This window comes from Mus caroli, unplaced genomic scaffold (assembly GCF_978045245.1).
Source record: "Mus caroli unplaced genomic scaffold, Mus_caroli_1 scaffold_11, whole genome shotgun sequence".
Classification (NCBI taxonomy): domain Eukaryota; kingdom Metazoa; phylum Chordata; class Mammalia; order Rodentia; family Muridae; genus Mus; species Mus caroli.
The window spans coordinates 46,983,016-46,999,726 of record NW_028227266.1 but is presented as its reverse complement, the minus strand read 5'-3'; the positions used below and the strand labels follow the sequence as shown (position 1 = coordinate 46,999,726).

The window sequence follows — 16,711 nt, the reverse complement described above, 5'->3', positions numbered from 1 at the left end:
CAACACACCACTTTCACCAATGGATAGATCATGGAAACAGAAACTAAACAGGGACACAGAGAAACTAAGAGAAATTATGAATCAAATGGATCTGGCAGATATCTACAGAACATTCTATCCTAAAACAAAAGGATATACCTTCTTCTCAGCACCTCATGGTACCTTCTCCAAAATTGACCACATAATTGGTCACAAAACAGGCCTCAACAGATACAAAAATATTGAAATTGTCCCATGCATCCTATCAGATCACCATGGACTAAGGCTGATCTTCAATAACAAAATAAATAATAGAAAGCCAACCTTCACGTGGAAACTGAACAACACTCTTCTCAATGATACCTTGGTCAAGGAAGGAATAAAGAAAGAAATTAAGGACTTTTTAGAGTTCAATGAAAATGAAGCCACAACATACCCAAACTTATGAGACGCAATGAAAGCATTTCTAAGAGGAAAACTCATAGCTCTGAGTGCCTCCAAAAGGAAACTAGAGAGAGCACACATTAGCAGCTTGACAACATACATAAAAGCACTAGAACAAAAGGAAGCAAATTCACCCAAGAGGAGTAGACGGCAAGAAATAATCAAACTCAGGGGCGAAATCAACCAAGTGGAAACAAGAAAAACTATTCAAAGAATCAACCAATCAAGGAGCTGGTTCTTTGAGAAAATCAACAAGATAGATAAACCCTTAGCCAGACTCACTAGAGGGCACAGGGAAAGCATCCTAATTAACAAAATCAGAAATGAAAAAGGAGACATAACAACAGATCCTGAAGACATCCAAAACACCATCAGATCCTTCTACCAAAGGCTATACTCAACAAAACTGGAGAACCTGGATGAAATGGAGAAGTTCCTAGACAGATACCAGGTACCAAAGTTGAATCAAGATCAGGTTAATGATCTAAACAGCCCTATATCCCCCAAAGAAATAGAAGCAGTCATTAATAGTCTCCCAACTAAAAAAAGCCCAGGACCAGATGGGTTTAGTGCAGAGTTCTATCAGACCTTCAAAGAAGATCTAATCCCAGTTCTTCACAAACTATTCCACAAAATAGAAACAGAAGGTACTCTACCCAACTCATTCTATGAAGCCACAATTACTCTGATACCTAAACCACAAAAAGACCCAACAAAGATAGAAAACTTCAGACCAATATCCCTTATGAATATTGATGCAAAAATCCTCAATAAAGTTCTTGCTAACCGAATCCAAGAACACATCAAAACAATCATCCATCCTGACCAAGTAGGTTTCATCCCAGGGATGCAGGGATGGTTCAATATACGGAAATCCATCAACGTAATCCAGTATATAAACAAACTCAAAGACAAAAACCACATGGTCATCTCGTTAGATGCGGAAAAAGCATTTGACAAGATCCAACACCCATTCATGATAAAAGTCTTGGAAAGATCAGGAATTCAAGGCCCATACCTAAACATGATAAAAGCAATCTACAGCAAACCAGTAGCCAACATCAAAGTAAATGGTCAGAAGCTTGAAGCAATCCCTCTAAAATCAGGGACTAGACAAGGCTGTCCACTTTCTCCATACCTATTCAACATTGTACTTGAAGTCCTAGCCAGAGCAATTCGACAACAAAAGGAGATCAAAGGGATACAAATTGGAAAAGATGAAGTCAAAATATCACTCTTTGCAGATGATATGATAGTATATATAAGTGACCCTAAAAATTCCACCAGAGAACTCCTAAGCCTGATAAACAGCTTCGGTGAAGTAGCTGGATATAAAATTAACTCAAACAAATCAATGGCCTTTCTCTACACAAAGAATAAACAGGCTGAGAAAGAAATTAGGGAAACAACACCCTTCTCAATAGTCACAAATAATATAAAATATCTTGGCGTGACTCTAACTAAGGAAGTGAAAGATCTGTATGATAAAAACTTCAAGTCTCTGAAGAAAGAAATTATAGAAGATCTCAGAAGATGGAAAGATCTCCCATGCTCATGGATTGGCAGGATCAACATTGTAAAAATGGCTATCTTGCCAAAAGCAATCTACAGATTCAATGCAATCCCCATCAAAATTCCAAATCAATTCTTCAACGAATTAGAAAGTGCACTCTGCAAATTCATCTGGAATAACAAAAAACCTAGGATAGCAAAAACTCTTCTCAAGGATAAAAGAACCTCTGGTGGAATCACCATGCCGGACCTAAAGCTCTACTACAGAGCAATTGTGATAAAAACTGCATGGTACTGGTATAGTGACAGACAAATAGACCAATGGAATAGAATTGAAGACCCAGAAATGAACCCACACACCTATGGTCACTTGATCTTCGACAAGGGAGCTAAAAACATCCAGTGGAAGAAAGACAGCATTTTCAACAAATGGTGCTGGCACAACTGGTTGTTAACATGTAGAAGAATGCGAATCGATCCATTCCTATCTCCTTGTACTAAGGTCAAGTCTAAGTGGATCAAGGAACTTCACATAAAACCAGAGACACTGAAACTTATAGAGGAGAAAGTGGGGAAAAGCCTTGAAGATATGGGCACAGGGGAAAAATTCCTGAATAGAACAGTAATGGCTTGTGCTGTAAGATCGAGAATTGACAAGTGGGACCTCATGAAACTACAAAGCTTCTGCAAGGCTAAAGACACCATCAATAAGACAAAAAAACCACCAACAGATTGGGAAAGGATCTTCACCTATCCTAAATCAGATAAGGGACTAATATCCAATATATATAAAGAACTCAAGAAGGTGGACTCCAGAAAGTCAAATAACCCCATTAAAAAATGGGGCTCAGAACTGAACAAAGAATTCTCACCTGAGGAATACCGAATGGCAGAGAAACACCTGAAAAAATGTTCAACATCCTTAATCATCAGGGAAATGCAAATCAAAACAACCCTGAGATTCCACCTCACACCAGTCAGAATGGCTAAGATCAAAAATTCAGGTGACAGCAGATGCTGGCGAGGATGTGGAGAAAGAGGAACACTCCTCCATTGTTGGTGGGATTGCAAGCTTGTACAACCACTCTGGAAATCAGTCTGGCGGTTCCTCAGAAAATTGGACATAGTACTACCGGAGGATCCAGCAATACCTCTCCTGGGCATATATCCAGAAGATATCCCAACCGGTAAAAAGGACACATGCTCCACTATGTTCATAGCAGCCCTATTTATAATAGCCAGAAGCTGGAAAGAACCCAGATGTCCCTCAACAGAGGAATGGATACAGAAATTATGGTACATTTACACAATGGAGTACTACTCAGCTATAAAAAAGAATGAATTTATGAAATTCCTAGCCAAATGGATGGACCTGGAGGGCATTATCTTGAGTGAGGTAACACAATCACAAAGGAACTCACACAATATGTATTCACTGATAAGTGGATATTAGCCCAAATCTTAGGATACCCAAGATATAAGATACAATTTGCTAAACGAATGAAACTCAAGACGAATGAAGACCAAAGTGTGGACACTGTGCCCCTTCTTAGAATTGGGAACAAAACACCCATGGAAGGAGTTACAGAGACAAAGTTTGGAGCTGTGATGAAAGGATGGACCATCTAGAGACTGCCGTATCCAGGGATCCATCCCATAATCAGCTTCTAAACGCTGACACCATTGCATACACTAGCAAGATTTTGCTGAAAGGACCCAAATAAAGCTGTCTCTTGTGAGACGATGCCGGGGCCTAGCAAACACAGGAGTGGATGTTCACAGTCAGCTATTGGATGTATCACAGGGCTCCCAATGGAGAAGCTAGAGAAAGTACCCAAAGAGCTAAAGGGATCTGCAACCCTATTGTTGGAACAACATGATGTACTAACCAGAACCCCGGAGCTCTTGTCTCTAGCTGCATATGTATCGAAAGATGGCCTAGTCGGCCATCAATGGAAAGAGAGGCCCATTGGACTTGCAAACTTTATATGCCCCAATATAGGGGAATGCCAGGGCCAAAAGAATGGGAATGGGTGGGTAGGGAAGTGGGGGGCGCTATGGGGGACTTTTGGGATAGCATTGGAAATGTAATTGAGGAAAATATGTAATAAAAATATTGAAAATCAAAAAAAAAGAATATTTTAACAGAAAAAAAAGAAAAAAAAGAAAAAAAAAGAAACTTTAGTAAATCTCAAAGCACACATTGCACCTCATACAATAATAGTGGGAGACTTCAACACACCACTTTCACCAATGGATAGATCATGGAAACAGAAACTAAACAGGGACACAGAGAAACTAAGAGAAATTATGAATCAAATGGATCTGGCAGATATCTACAGAAGAGTCTATCCTAAAACAAAAGGATATACCTTCTTCTCAGCACCTCATGGTACCTTCTCCAAAATTGACCACATAATTGGTCACAAAACAGGCCTCAACAGATACAAAAATATTGAAATTGTCCCATGCATCCTATCAGATCACCATGGACTAAGGCTGATCTTCAATAACAAAATAAATAATAGAAAGCCAACCTTCACGTGGAAACTGAACAACACTCTTCTCAATGATACCTTGGTCAAGGAAGGAATAAAGAAAGAAATTAAGGACTTTTTAGAGTTCAATGAAAATGAAGCCACAACATACCCAAACTTATGAGACGCAATGAAAGCATTTCTAAGAGGAAAACTCATAGCTCTGAGTGCCTCCAAAAGGAAACTAGAGAGAGCACACATTAGCAGCTTGACAACATACATAAAAGCACTAGAACAAAAGGAAGCAAATTCACCCAAGAGGAGTAGACGGCAAGAAATAATCAAACTCAGGGGCGAAATCAACCAAGTGGAAACAAGAAAAACTATTCAAAGAATCAACCAATCAAGGAGCTGGTTCTTTGAGAAAATCAACAAGATAGATAAACCCTTAGCCAGACTCACTAGAGGGCACAGGGAAAGCATCCTAATTAACAAAATCAGAAATGAAAAAGGAGACATAACAACAGATCCTGAAGACATCCAAAACACCATCAGATCCTTCTACCAAAGGCTATACTCAACAAAACTGGAGAACCTGGATGAAATGGAGAAGTTCCTAGACAGATACCAGGTACCAAAGTTGAATCAAGATCAGGTTAATGATCTAAACAGCCCTATATCCCCCAAAGAAATAGAAGCAGTCATTAATAGTCTCCCAACTAAAAAAAGCCCAGGACCAGATGGGTTTAGTGCAGAGTTCTATCAGACCTTCAAAGAAGATCTAATCCCAGTTCTTCACAAACTATTCCACAAAATAGAAACAGAAGGTACTCTACCCAACTCATTCTATGAAGCCACAATTACTCTGATACCTAAACCACAAAAAGACCCAACAAAGATAGAAAACTTCAGACCAATATCCCTTATGAATATTGATGCAAAAATCCTCAATAAAGTTCTTGCTAACCGAATCCAAGAACACATCAAAACAATCATCCATCCTGACCAAGTAGGTTTCATCCCAGGGATGCAGGGATGGTTCAATATACGGAAATCCATCAACGTAATCCAGTATATAAACAAACTCAAAGACAAAAACCACATGGTCATCTCGTTAGATGCGGAAAAAGCATTTGACAAGATCCAACACCCATTCATGATAAAAGTCTTGGAAAGATCAGGAATTCAAGGCCCATACCTAAACATGATAAAAGCAATCTACAGCAAACCAGTAGCCAACATCAAAGTAAATGGTCAGAAGCTTGAAGCAATCCCTCTAAAATCAGGGACTAGACAAGGCTGTCCACTTTCTCCATACCTATTCAACATTGTACTTGAAGTCCTAGCCAGAGCAATTCGACAACAAAAGGAGATCAAAGGGATACAAATTGGAAAAGATGAAGTCAAAATATCACTCTTTGCAGATGATATGATAGTATATATAAGTGACCCTAAAAATTCCACCAGAGAACTCCTAAGCCTGATAAACAGCTTCGGTGAAGTAGCTGGATATAAAATTAACTCAAACAAATCAATGGCCTTTCTCTACACAAAGAATAAACAGGCTGAGAAAGAAATTAGGGAAACAACACCCTTCTCAATAGTCACAAATAATATAAAATATCTTGGCGTGACTCTAACTAAGGAAGTGAAAGATCTGTATGATAAAAACTTCAAGTCTCTGAAGAAAGAAATTATAGAAGATCTCAGAAGATGGAAAGATCTCCCATGCTCATGGATTGGCAGGATCAACATTGTAAAAATGGCTATCTTGCCAAAAGCAATCTACAGATTCAATGCAATCCCCATCAAAATTCCAAATCAATTCTTCAACGAATTAGAAAGTGCACTCTGCAAATTCATCTGGAATAACAAAAAACCTAGGATAGCAAAAACTCTTCTCAAGGATAAAAGAACCTCTGGTGGAATCACCATGCCGGACCTAAAGCTCTACTACAGAGCAATTGTGATAAAAACTGCATGGTACTGGTATAGTGACAGACAAATAGACCAATGGAATAGAATTGAAGACCCAGAAATGAACCCACACACCTATGGTCACTTGATCTTCGACAAGGGAGCTAAAAACATCCAGTGGAAGAAAGACAGCATTTTCAACAAATGGTGCTGGCACAACTGGTTGTTAACATGTAGAAGAATGCGAATCGATCCATTCCTATCTCCTTGTACTAAGGTCAAGTCTAAGTGCATCAAGGAACTTCACATAAAACCAGAGACACTGAAACTTATAGAGGAGAAAGTGGGGAAAAGCCTTGAAGATATGGGCACAGGGAAAAATTCTTGAATAGAACAGTAATGGCTTGTGCTGTAAGATCGAGAATTGACAAGTGGGACCTCATGAAACTACAAAGCTTCTGCAAGGCTAAAGACACCATCAATAAGACAAAAAAACCACCAACAGATTGGGAAAGGATCTTCACCTATCCTAAATCAGATAAGGGACTAATATCCAATATATATAAAGAACTCAAGAAGGTGGACTCCAGAAAGTCAAATAACCCCATTAAAAAATGGGGCTCAGAACTGAACAAAGAATTCTCACCTGAGGAATACCGAATGGCAGAGAAGCACCTGAAAAAATGTTCAACATCCTTAATCATCAGGGAAATGCAAATCAAAACAACCCTGAGATTCCACCTCACACCAGTCAGAATGGCTAAGATCAAAAATTCAGGTGACAGCAGATGCTGGCGAGGATGTGGAGAAAGAGGAACACTCCTCCATTGTTGGTGGGATTGCAAGCTTGTACAACCACTCTGGAAATCAGTCTGGCGGTTCCTTAGAAAACTGGACATAGTACTACCGGAGGATCCAGCAATACCTCTTCTAGGCATATATCCAGAAGATGTCCCAACCGGTAAAAAGGACACATGCTCCACTATGTTCATAGCAGCCCTATTTATAATAGCCAGAAGCTGGAAAGAACCCAGATGTCCCTCAACAGAGGAATGGATACAGAAATTATGGTACATTTACACAATGGAGTACTACTCAGCTATTAAAAAGAATGAATTTATGAAATTCCTAGCCAAATGGATGGACCTGGAGAGCATCATCTTGAGTGAAGTAACACAATCACAAAAGAACTCACACAATATGTATTCACTGATAAGTGGATATTAGCCCAAAACTTAGGATACCCAAGATATAAGATACAATTTGCTAAACGCATGAAACTCAAGAAGAATGAAGACCAAAGTGTGGACACTGTGCACCTTCTTAGAATTGGGAACAAAACACCCAGGGAAGGAGTTACAGAGACAAAGTTCGTAGCTGTGATGAAAGGATGGACCATTTAGAGACTGCCGTATCCAGGGATCCATCCCATAATCAGCTTCTAAACGCTGACACCATTGCATACACTAGCAAGATTTTGCTGAAAGGACCCAAATATAGCTGTCTCTTGTGAGACGATGCCGGGGCCTAGCAAACACAGGAGTGGATGTTCACAGTCAGCTATTGGATGTATCACAGGGCTCCCAATGGAGAAGCTAGAGAAAGTACCCAAGGAGCTAAAGGGATCTGCAACCCTATTGTTGGAACAACATGATGTACTAACCAGAACCCCGGAGCTCTTGTCTCTAGCTGCATATGTATCGAAAGATGACCTAGTCGGCCATCAATGGAAAGAGAGGCCCATTGGACTTGCAAACTTTATATGCCCCAATATAGGGGAATGCCAGGGCCAAAAGAATGGGAATGGGTGGGTAGGGAAGTGGGGGGCGCTATGGGGGACTTTTGGGATAGCATTGGAAATGTAATTGAGGAAAATATGTAATAAAAATATTAAAAATTAAAAAAAGAATAAATGCAAAAAAATTACTCTTTAAAAAAAAAAAGAAAGAAAGAAAGAAATAGAAGCTCAAAGAAATAATGTACCCAAGGCCATGCATCTAGCAAAGAAAAAAAAAAAATGAGAAAACCCCAGGCTTGATCTAACTTCTGTAACTCTTTCTAACATCCAGTCTTTGGACAGCATTGTACTGTGAACCCCACCTCTTACCTGGAAGAATGGACAGTGGAGGCAATCAGGAGACAATACGGAGTGATGTCCCCAGATGTTCTGGTGGCCCTGTTGTTCACACACTGCCACCCTGTACCACTAGCTCCTCTCCCCCCGCCCCCACCCCTCATTGCTATCTCACACTACCCCAAATAACAAGCTTCCATTTCTCTACTGGCCTGGCCTCCTAACCACACATCAGCTAAAGATTAGAGGACTCCTCAGGGGAGCCTGCAAACCCTAAATCCGAACTCAGTGCTGTCAGCTCCTTGTCACAAACCCCATTCCAGTAGAGGAAGAGACAGATGGATGATTGCAAACTGCTGGTCCTTCATTTCGGTCCTGAAGCAGTAAAGGGCCCTAAGCTAGAGCAAGACTGCATCCTGTAGCTTTGAGGACAGCGCCCACCTGTTTTGGGAAGAGATGGAAGGAGCTCTTCCTCACGGCTCACTCCTGGACAGTTCAAAGTCATCTCCTCCTCCTGCAACGTCCCAGAGATGGATGGAGAGGCAGCCGGCCATAGATACAATACTTGAAGAAAGTGCAGAGAAAGTCACACAGAGACTGGGAATGGGGAGGAACATTCCCCAGAAAGGCTCAACGTGCCTAGGTAGTCAGTACTGCAGTAGGGGTAGGCCTGCCTCCTAAAGAGTCTCTATCAGCCACATTGCCTATAGACAGACCTCAATCAATCAGTAAGAGGGGCACAGGGCTGTCTGTTAGATTATCCTGTGTTTCTATTTGTCTGTCTGTCTCTCAATAAAAACAATTTCTACCTGGGGGTGGGGAGGAGGGGGAGAGACCTGACCAAAACCATGGATCATCCACACAGTGACAGGACTGTAAGGCTAAGCTGTTCTCTCTATGACCTTTAAATCCCTCCATTCCATGGGTAAGCCCTTTTCTGTCTGGCTGTCTTCACAGCACAGATGACAGAGAAGCTTATCCATCTACACATAGTGCCTTTTCAGCACCTGCTTCTGTCTCCAGGCTCCCCCCAGATCCTGTCTTCCCCTCAGACAGAAGGGCCCAGCACTGACCTAAGAGCCATGAAGCAACACCTGCTCCAGCCAGCAGCCCCAGGATGCCCAGTATTACACAGCCACGTTGCAGGCAGCACCAGCGTTGGGACTGAGAAACTATGAGGGAAGAAGAGAGCTGTCTGGGTTGTCTCCTCCTGCCAGCAAGCTTTACTCAACCTTGAGGTTCTAACAGGAGCCTGCCCCCAAGGGATAGAACCTGGTTATGGTCTCTGAAGCCCAGACCCCACTCGGTCCTAAAGTGGGAAACAGCAAGTGGGGGATAAAAAATGAGATGTCCCTCATCCTCACACTGATCCAAGAAGAGCATAAGGGCTGGAGGAAGAGCATCCTTTGCTAATCCCATCCTGTCCCTCCCTAATAGCCGCCAGTGTGACTTACTGGATTGCCGCTGGTCTCCCAACTCCATTCTGAAGATCCCAGGCCCAGTATCTTCTTCCGTGTACCTAATCTCCATTGGGCTTTGGTCATCCAGTGTTGGACTCTGGAGAAATAGTGATTGGAGATCCAGCAGCCCCACACCAGGGCTGCCAAGAGAAGACTATGCTCTCACCAAATTCCCATGTCTAATCTCAGCCCTGCCCCCAAGGTTATCTCTAAGTCTGTATTCAGCTTGGCGATGCCTGTCTAGGCCCTTTCTGCTCTCCTAACCCCTAACTCCATTCACTTCACTCTCATCCAGCTGCAACAGCACGGAGAAAACTAGAATCCAGACTTGCTCAACTGCAGAGCTCATGTTCTCCATTAACCATGCTCTCTTCTTGGCTCCTGTGAACATCCAAAAGGTCACCCCCTGAGTCATGCCAATGTCCTGCCCTAGACACCTCCATTCCTTCCTGTCTCAGAAAAAGAGGATGGATACACACACACACACATGCACACACACACACACACACACACACACATGGATCATTCCCCAAAAGTATTTAGCCAAAGTTCATAAGCCACCATAGAAGACATGCTAAGTAATTCAGTATCAACCATCATTCCTCAAAGAATTCTCATTCTTGTCCCAAACACAAGTCACGGTACACGTCAAATTACCACAAAGAGTTCAAGTAAAAGCACCAATGGCATTCAAAAGATTGAGGTGATTTTTCTCCAAGACAATCAAGGAAGGCTTCTAGAGGGGACAGACAGTCTCTAAGGCAGGGTCCTCTTCAGTGAGTGGGGCTTGAGTTGATTTATTTCTGTCAGGCATTGTGTGGTCTGGGCAAAAGATATTGATGAAGCAAAGATGGGGTGGTTAAGAAAGAAAGGAGCAGGATAGTTCACATGCACACCAGCAGATCCTGACCCATAACGAGCTATGAAATAGCATAACTACAAATACTGAAACGTTCATAACCAGGTCTTCATCTATCCTGTGAACTTAAATAACTCAGACCACCACTCCAAACTTCAATCATTTATCATTCATAAAATAAGAGTGATAACTCCTGCCTCCCAGTGATTAAACTCCCATCCTAGTGTCCTCTAGTTGTAGGTGGTAAAGGTTGGTCAACCAAATCCTCAGGAAAGGATTAGGTCACTGGCCTGGCCCATAGTCTCCATGTTGTAAAGCCTGAGTAATCTTTCTAAGATGTGATTATGAAAATGGTGGTCCAATCTTCAAAGTATCCAGTGAATCTCTGCAGCCTCAGCATCAAGCTAAGCCTCACGTCAGAGCTCCAAGGCTTTTGGGATCTTTCTCTTCCACATCTCTCCATTCTTGCTGCCAGCACCAGCCCTCTCCATAGTACTGTGCCATTCTTTAACACCTTCAGGCACTCTCACTACAGTGCTGAGTGTCTGAAGGTGTCTGCTGCACCTGCCTCATAGCTTCCTTCTGACCCTTCAGTCATTTCTTCAGGGAATGTCTTTAACTAAACAAATCTTATTATTCACTTATATGGGCCTTACTTCTTTCTCTTTCTTTCTGCACTGGTGTATATATATATATATATATACACACACACACACACACACACACATACATCAAGGACTGGCACAAAAAGGCATAGAAGTAAGGAAGGAGAAAGAAGAAAGGAAGAGAAGGACAGGGAAAGGAATAGGAAGGAGGTAGGTAGGGAGGAGGGGTGAAGACAAGAAGGAATAGAGGAAAATAAGGGCTTTATTGATAAAACACAAGCTATATGATAATTATAATAATATCAATAAGAAATGCATATAGGCTGTAAATGCTTCCTCAAGGAATTTGTAATCCGATAAATTATAAGCATCTCAAAACTAGATTCTAGCTGGATGTAATGGAATATGCCTGAAATCACAACACTCTGGAGGTAGAAGAGGAGATCCACAAGGACATCCTTGGCAACAACAACAGCAACAAAGCCTAATTTAAAAAGAAGGAGGAGGAGGACGAGGAGGAGGACAAGGACGAGGAGGAGGGGGGGGAGGAGAAAGAGGAAGAAAAGAAGACAGAGAGGCAGGGGCAGGCAGATCTCCGAGTTTGAGACTAGCCTGATCTACAGAATGACTTACAGGAAGGCTATGGCTACACAAAGAAACCCTGTCTCGAAAAACCAAAAATCAAAAAAATGAAAAAAAAATGAAGAAACAAACAAACAAACAAAAACTTAAAAATAATTTGGGGCTGGAGAGATGCCTCAGAGGTTAAGAGCAACTGGCTGCTCATTCAAAGGTCCTGAGTTCAATTTCCAGCAACCACATGGTGGCTCACAACCATCTGTAATGGGGTCTGATGCCCTCTTTTGTCATGTAGGCATGCATGCAAATAGAGCACTCATATACACAAATAAATAAATCTTTAAGAAAGAAGGAAAGAAAGGAAGGAGGGAAAAAGAAAAGAGAAGGGAAGGGAAGGGAAGGGAAGGGAAGGGAAGGGAAGGGAAGGGAAGGGAAGGGAAGGGAAGGGAAGGGAAGGGAAGGGAAGGGAAGGGAAGGGAAGGGAAGGGAAGGGAAGGGAAGGGAAGGGAAGGGAAGGGAAGGGAAGGGAAGGGAAGGGAAGGGAAGGGAAGGGAAGGGAAGGGAAGGGAAGGGAAGGGAAGGGAAGGGAAGGGAAGGGAAGGGAAGGGAAGGGAAGGGAAGGGAAGGGAAGGGAAGGGAAGGGAAGGGAAGGGAAGGGAAGGGAAGGGAAGGGAAGGGAAGGGAAGGGAAGGGAAGGGAAGGGAAGGGAAGGGAAGGGAAGGGAAGGGAAGGGAAGGGAAGGGAAGGGAAGGGAAGGGAAGGGAAGGGAAGGGAAGGGAAGGGAAGGGAAGGGAAGGGAAGAAGGGAAGGGAAAGGTCCAGAAGACAGGTCCATAAAAAGATAGTTCTGTAAAGGGCTTCCATGAAATCATGAGAGTTTAAATTCTATCCGTAGAACCTATGTAAACCCAGGGCCTGGTAGCACTTGATATTAATTCTAGATCTCTGGGGCTTGATGGCCAGCTAGCCTAGCCAAACCAATAAGAAACCAATAAGAGATGCTGTCTCCAGAAAAAGAGAAAGAAAGAAAGAAAGAAAGAAAGAAAGAAAGAAAGAAAGAAAGAAAGAAAGAAAGAAAGAAAGAAAGAAAGAGGAGAAGGAAGGAAGGAAGGAAGGAAGGAAGGAAGGAAGGAAGGAAGGAAGGAAGGAAGGGAGGAGAAGAATCAAGATAGGTAGCACTTTCTACACACACAGGCTTCCCTCTTGTCTTAATATCCAAGACTCTAGACTTCAAGCCCAGCCTCTCAACTAATCACCTCGTCTCAGGCACTGCCCTGCCTCAAAATACAACCTGCCCAAACTCATGCTATAGCCTGAAAACTCAGGCCTCCGATGGAAAGACGTCTCTTTGCTGTACTAAGTAGGAATCCGTTTTAATGCTTTGCTCAGTACAGCCATGTGTAAACTGCTTTATCAGCCCAGAGTACCAATGGCAAGAGAAAGGCATCCTCTGGAGAAAACTTCACAGTTTCATAGTTCATGCTAGGATGCAATTCCTGTCCCAGAGCTGCCAGAAGAGGCTCTTCTAACAACCTTGCATCCCACGGGGTAGAGGGTGAGCAGGGATGGAGGGATGGCAGGGGCGTCACCTTACCATATGAGTCAGCTGCACTGATATAAGGCAGTAAGTTCTGCTGGGCAGGGTGAGGCTCCTGTCCTCATGTCAGGATTGATTCAACAGCCCAGCCAGCGTGGTTGGAGGATGAAGTCTTCCTGGTTCACACATAGCCCCTCCCCTTGTCTCCCACCCCTACACACATAGACATGCACCAGAGAGACAATGAACTATGCTCAGGGCCCATGAATAGACCCCTTGTTGTAGAGAATCAGTGCAAGGGCTGGGCTGGGCCTGGCAGCCCCAGCCCCTGCTATCTGCTAACTGGAAGCTTGGAAACAGAAAATAGGGAGGTGGGGCAGGCTACTGTTGCTAAGCAACCAGGTCTCTTGTGCCAAAACATGTGTCTCCTGTATATACTAGCACAGTTCCCCCTTCTTGCTGACAGGGCTGCACTAAAGAGTGATAGATATTAGCATGTGTGGAAATGTCTCTGAGTTCTATGGAAACTGGCCTTCCCAGCAGTCTCAGGCTGTCACCATGTTAGAGCTGACAATGACCATGAGGTATCCATGGTGCACCTTTCTCCTGATTGCTAGGAAGTGAGGCCTCCTCACCCAGTTCACCTCTGGGATCCAGTAGCCGTTGGTTCGATCTTGTTTCATTGTTCAAGATAATGCAGCCGATCCCGGGCTGGATCTGGACACACCTGGAGCCATGTCTCTTTAAAGGAGAAGCCAAGGGGCACCAGGGAAGCAGGCACTAGAGTGGGGTGCTCTCCTCCAGTCTGCCATTCATGGGTCCCTCTGATGCATCAATTCGATAGCACAGGCTTTAGAGTCAAATCTCTCCAGAATACAGTTCTCCCACTCAGCCTCCCTGTGAAAGGAGAGTCGTAATACTCACCTCACAGTGTTGAGGTTCAAACCAAATGAGATGCTGAATATAGAACTTTCTCTAGTATCACTCGCTTAGATTACTGATATTATGGTGGCCAGAGAACTGACGGGAAGAGATGGTTCTTATGGTAGATGACCCAAGGTTAGGGACATCTAACCCTAGAGCACCTTCCCCAGTCAACTAAAAGAAGGCCAAAAAGGAACGCTCAGGGAACAAATGAAGCTGGAGTTCAGAGAAAAGATAGCATAGGACACCTTACAAGAACTGCTGAAGCTGGTTGGCAGACTGGGAAAAGAAGAAATCACTGATGTTCCTGAGCATTTGCCAATGCATTGATCGACGCAATCATGAAGACAACATTCTCCCCAGGGTGACCTGAGCCTGTGTTCCATTTCCTTGAGCCAGCCAAGGCAGGAGAACCTAGCTGTATTTATTACTCTTGCTTTTAACTTTACAGCAAGCTAAAGGCTATTTTGAGTGGCTCAAAACTTAGAATGAATATTCGAGAAAGAAGCTAGTTAACTCTATTTTTTTAAGGTTTATGCCCACATACGTGTCTGTATAAGTAAATGCTATATGTATGCAGGTGCTACACAGGCCAGAAGAGGGTGTCCGATCCTTTGGAGCTGGAGTTACAGGTGGTTGTGAGCCCCACAGTGTGGGTGCTGGGAACTGAGCTGAGGGCCTCTGCAAGCATAAGGAAGCACTCTGAACTGCCAGCCCTACCTGTATTCTTGCCTGTGGTTTCTTCTTAGGCTTTGCTAATGTGGGCACATAAAGGCGCCACTAATCGTATTGACTATCATCAGCTTCTCCTCTAGCTGCCTATGGTCCCAGCTGCTCTTCTGGTTCTCTTTTTTTCTGGCTTTTTTTTTTTTTTTTGAGAAATGTAGTTTTAAATGACTTGTCGCTATTTACATAAAACCAGGCCAGTCCTGAGCACATAGCACTCCACTTCTGCCTCCTGCCTCTGCCTCTGCCTCTGCCTCTGCCTCTGCCTCCTCTGCCTCTGCCTCTGCCTCTGCCTCTGCCTCTGCCTCTGCCTCTGCCTCTGCCTCTGCCTCTGCCTCTGCCTCTGCCTCTGCCTCTGCCTCTGCCTCTGCCTCTGCCTCTGCCTCTGCCTCTGCCTCTGCCTCTGCCTCTGCCTCTGCCTTCGCCTTCTCAGGGTTGGGATCAAAGGTGTGCATCACCACATCTGACTTGGCTCATTTTTAGCTGAGTAGAGACAAGCAATTTGAGCATCATCTCCTAAAATATTGTCACTGAAAATTCTGAGTTGCTTGTTTAAGACTCCGCCTCCTCTCTCATCTCCCTAACCTCTTGCCTACCCCACCATTATTATTGTCGAGCTTCACCCACACCAACCATAATCTTATCTCTCACTTCTTTTCCTCATCTACTTACTGAACCCATAAGCAATGATGAAGACACACAGATCCTACATGACTGACTTAGAGACACAGAGGAGAGAACTGGTGGCCAGAGATGAGACTCCCTAGCTAGGCACTGAGGACTCCTAGAGCAGCACTCTTTAGCCTATGAAGTCACACCTACTGTGTGTCCTGAATGAGCCTGGGTATGGCGGTTAAGTTACAAGCTTACTTATCCGACCCATAGGCTTGGCTAGGAACCGATAAAAATAACTTATTTGTGAAAAGTGAAATTACAATGACATAGAAGCATAGGAGAGTGAGGGAAAGGTGGACTCGTCTGCCCAGAAAGCCCAGAGAGGATGAGACATTTGAGAGAGGGAGGAAAAAAGATGTGGCAACTACAGAAAAGGGTATTTCAAATAGTCCCAGGTGATGTCTGTGAAACTGAAAGAGAAAATTCTCTTCTTCGAAAATGCAATGAGACAACCAGAAGGAAAAATAGAATCAAGTTTTCAAAGTCCTGGAGATCACCCCGAGACTTGTAGCAATCAGGAAGGTATTATTCGAAAGATGCAATGCTCAGTGAGTGTTAGGCATTTTAACTGGCTGGAATCCTGAAATCCCATCCCCCTCGCCCCAGCTCTGCAGGATGAAGACCAATATCCCACAGGTGTAATGTACAGCCACAAGAAGGGAGAACACAGACCTGTAGCCCTGAACAACTTTCTCAGAGAGCTATCACTTTTTTGACCTGCCTAGTGGGTCCCTGGCAGAGAGCATTTTCCACACTGTCTTCATCTGATCTAACTTGGAGCTTGACCTGTTTCAATCTTTTCTTTTTTTTTAACTTAAAGTCATGGGGGAGGGGCAGTTGTTAGAGCTTATGGATGTCTGAGGTAGTGGACAACAGTTGATCACAAAATAAACTATATTAAAACCCTCTAAGAAGAATCTGGGTATGAGATGCTTATAGGAGAT

General features: G+C 43.3%; 1 protein-coding gene across 1 annotated transcript in view; it reads right to left on the bottom strand.

Moving 5' to 3' along the window:
- Tmprss5 (transmembrane serine protease 5) overlaps positions 1-13,579 on the bottom strand; it is a 29,716-nt gene extending 16,137 nt beyond the window's left edge. Inside the window, exons 1-4 of the mRNA XM_021172636.2 lie at positions 13,500-13,579; positions 9,858-9,960; positions 9,477-9,575; positions 8,845-8,967 (exon numbers count right to left, since the gene is read on the bottom strand). Of these exons, the coding sequence (XP_021028295.1) occupies positions 8,845-8,967; positions 9,477-9,575; positions 9,858-9,960; positions 13,500-13,502 (328 nt within the window). The 5' untranslated portion in view covers positions 13,503-13,579. The remainder of the gene's footprint in view (positions 1-8,844; positions 8,968-9,476; positions 9,576-9,857; positions 9,961-13,499) is intronic.
- Between the last annotated feature and the right edge of the window lie 3,132 nt (positions 13,580-16,711).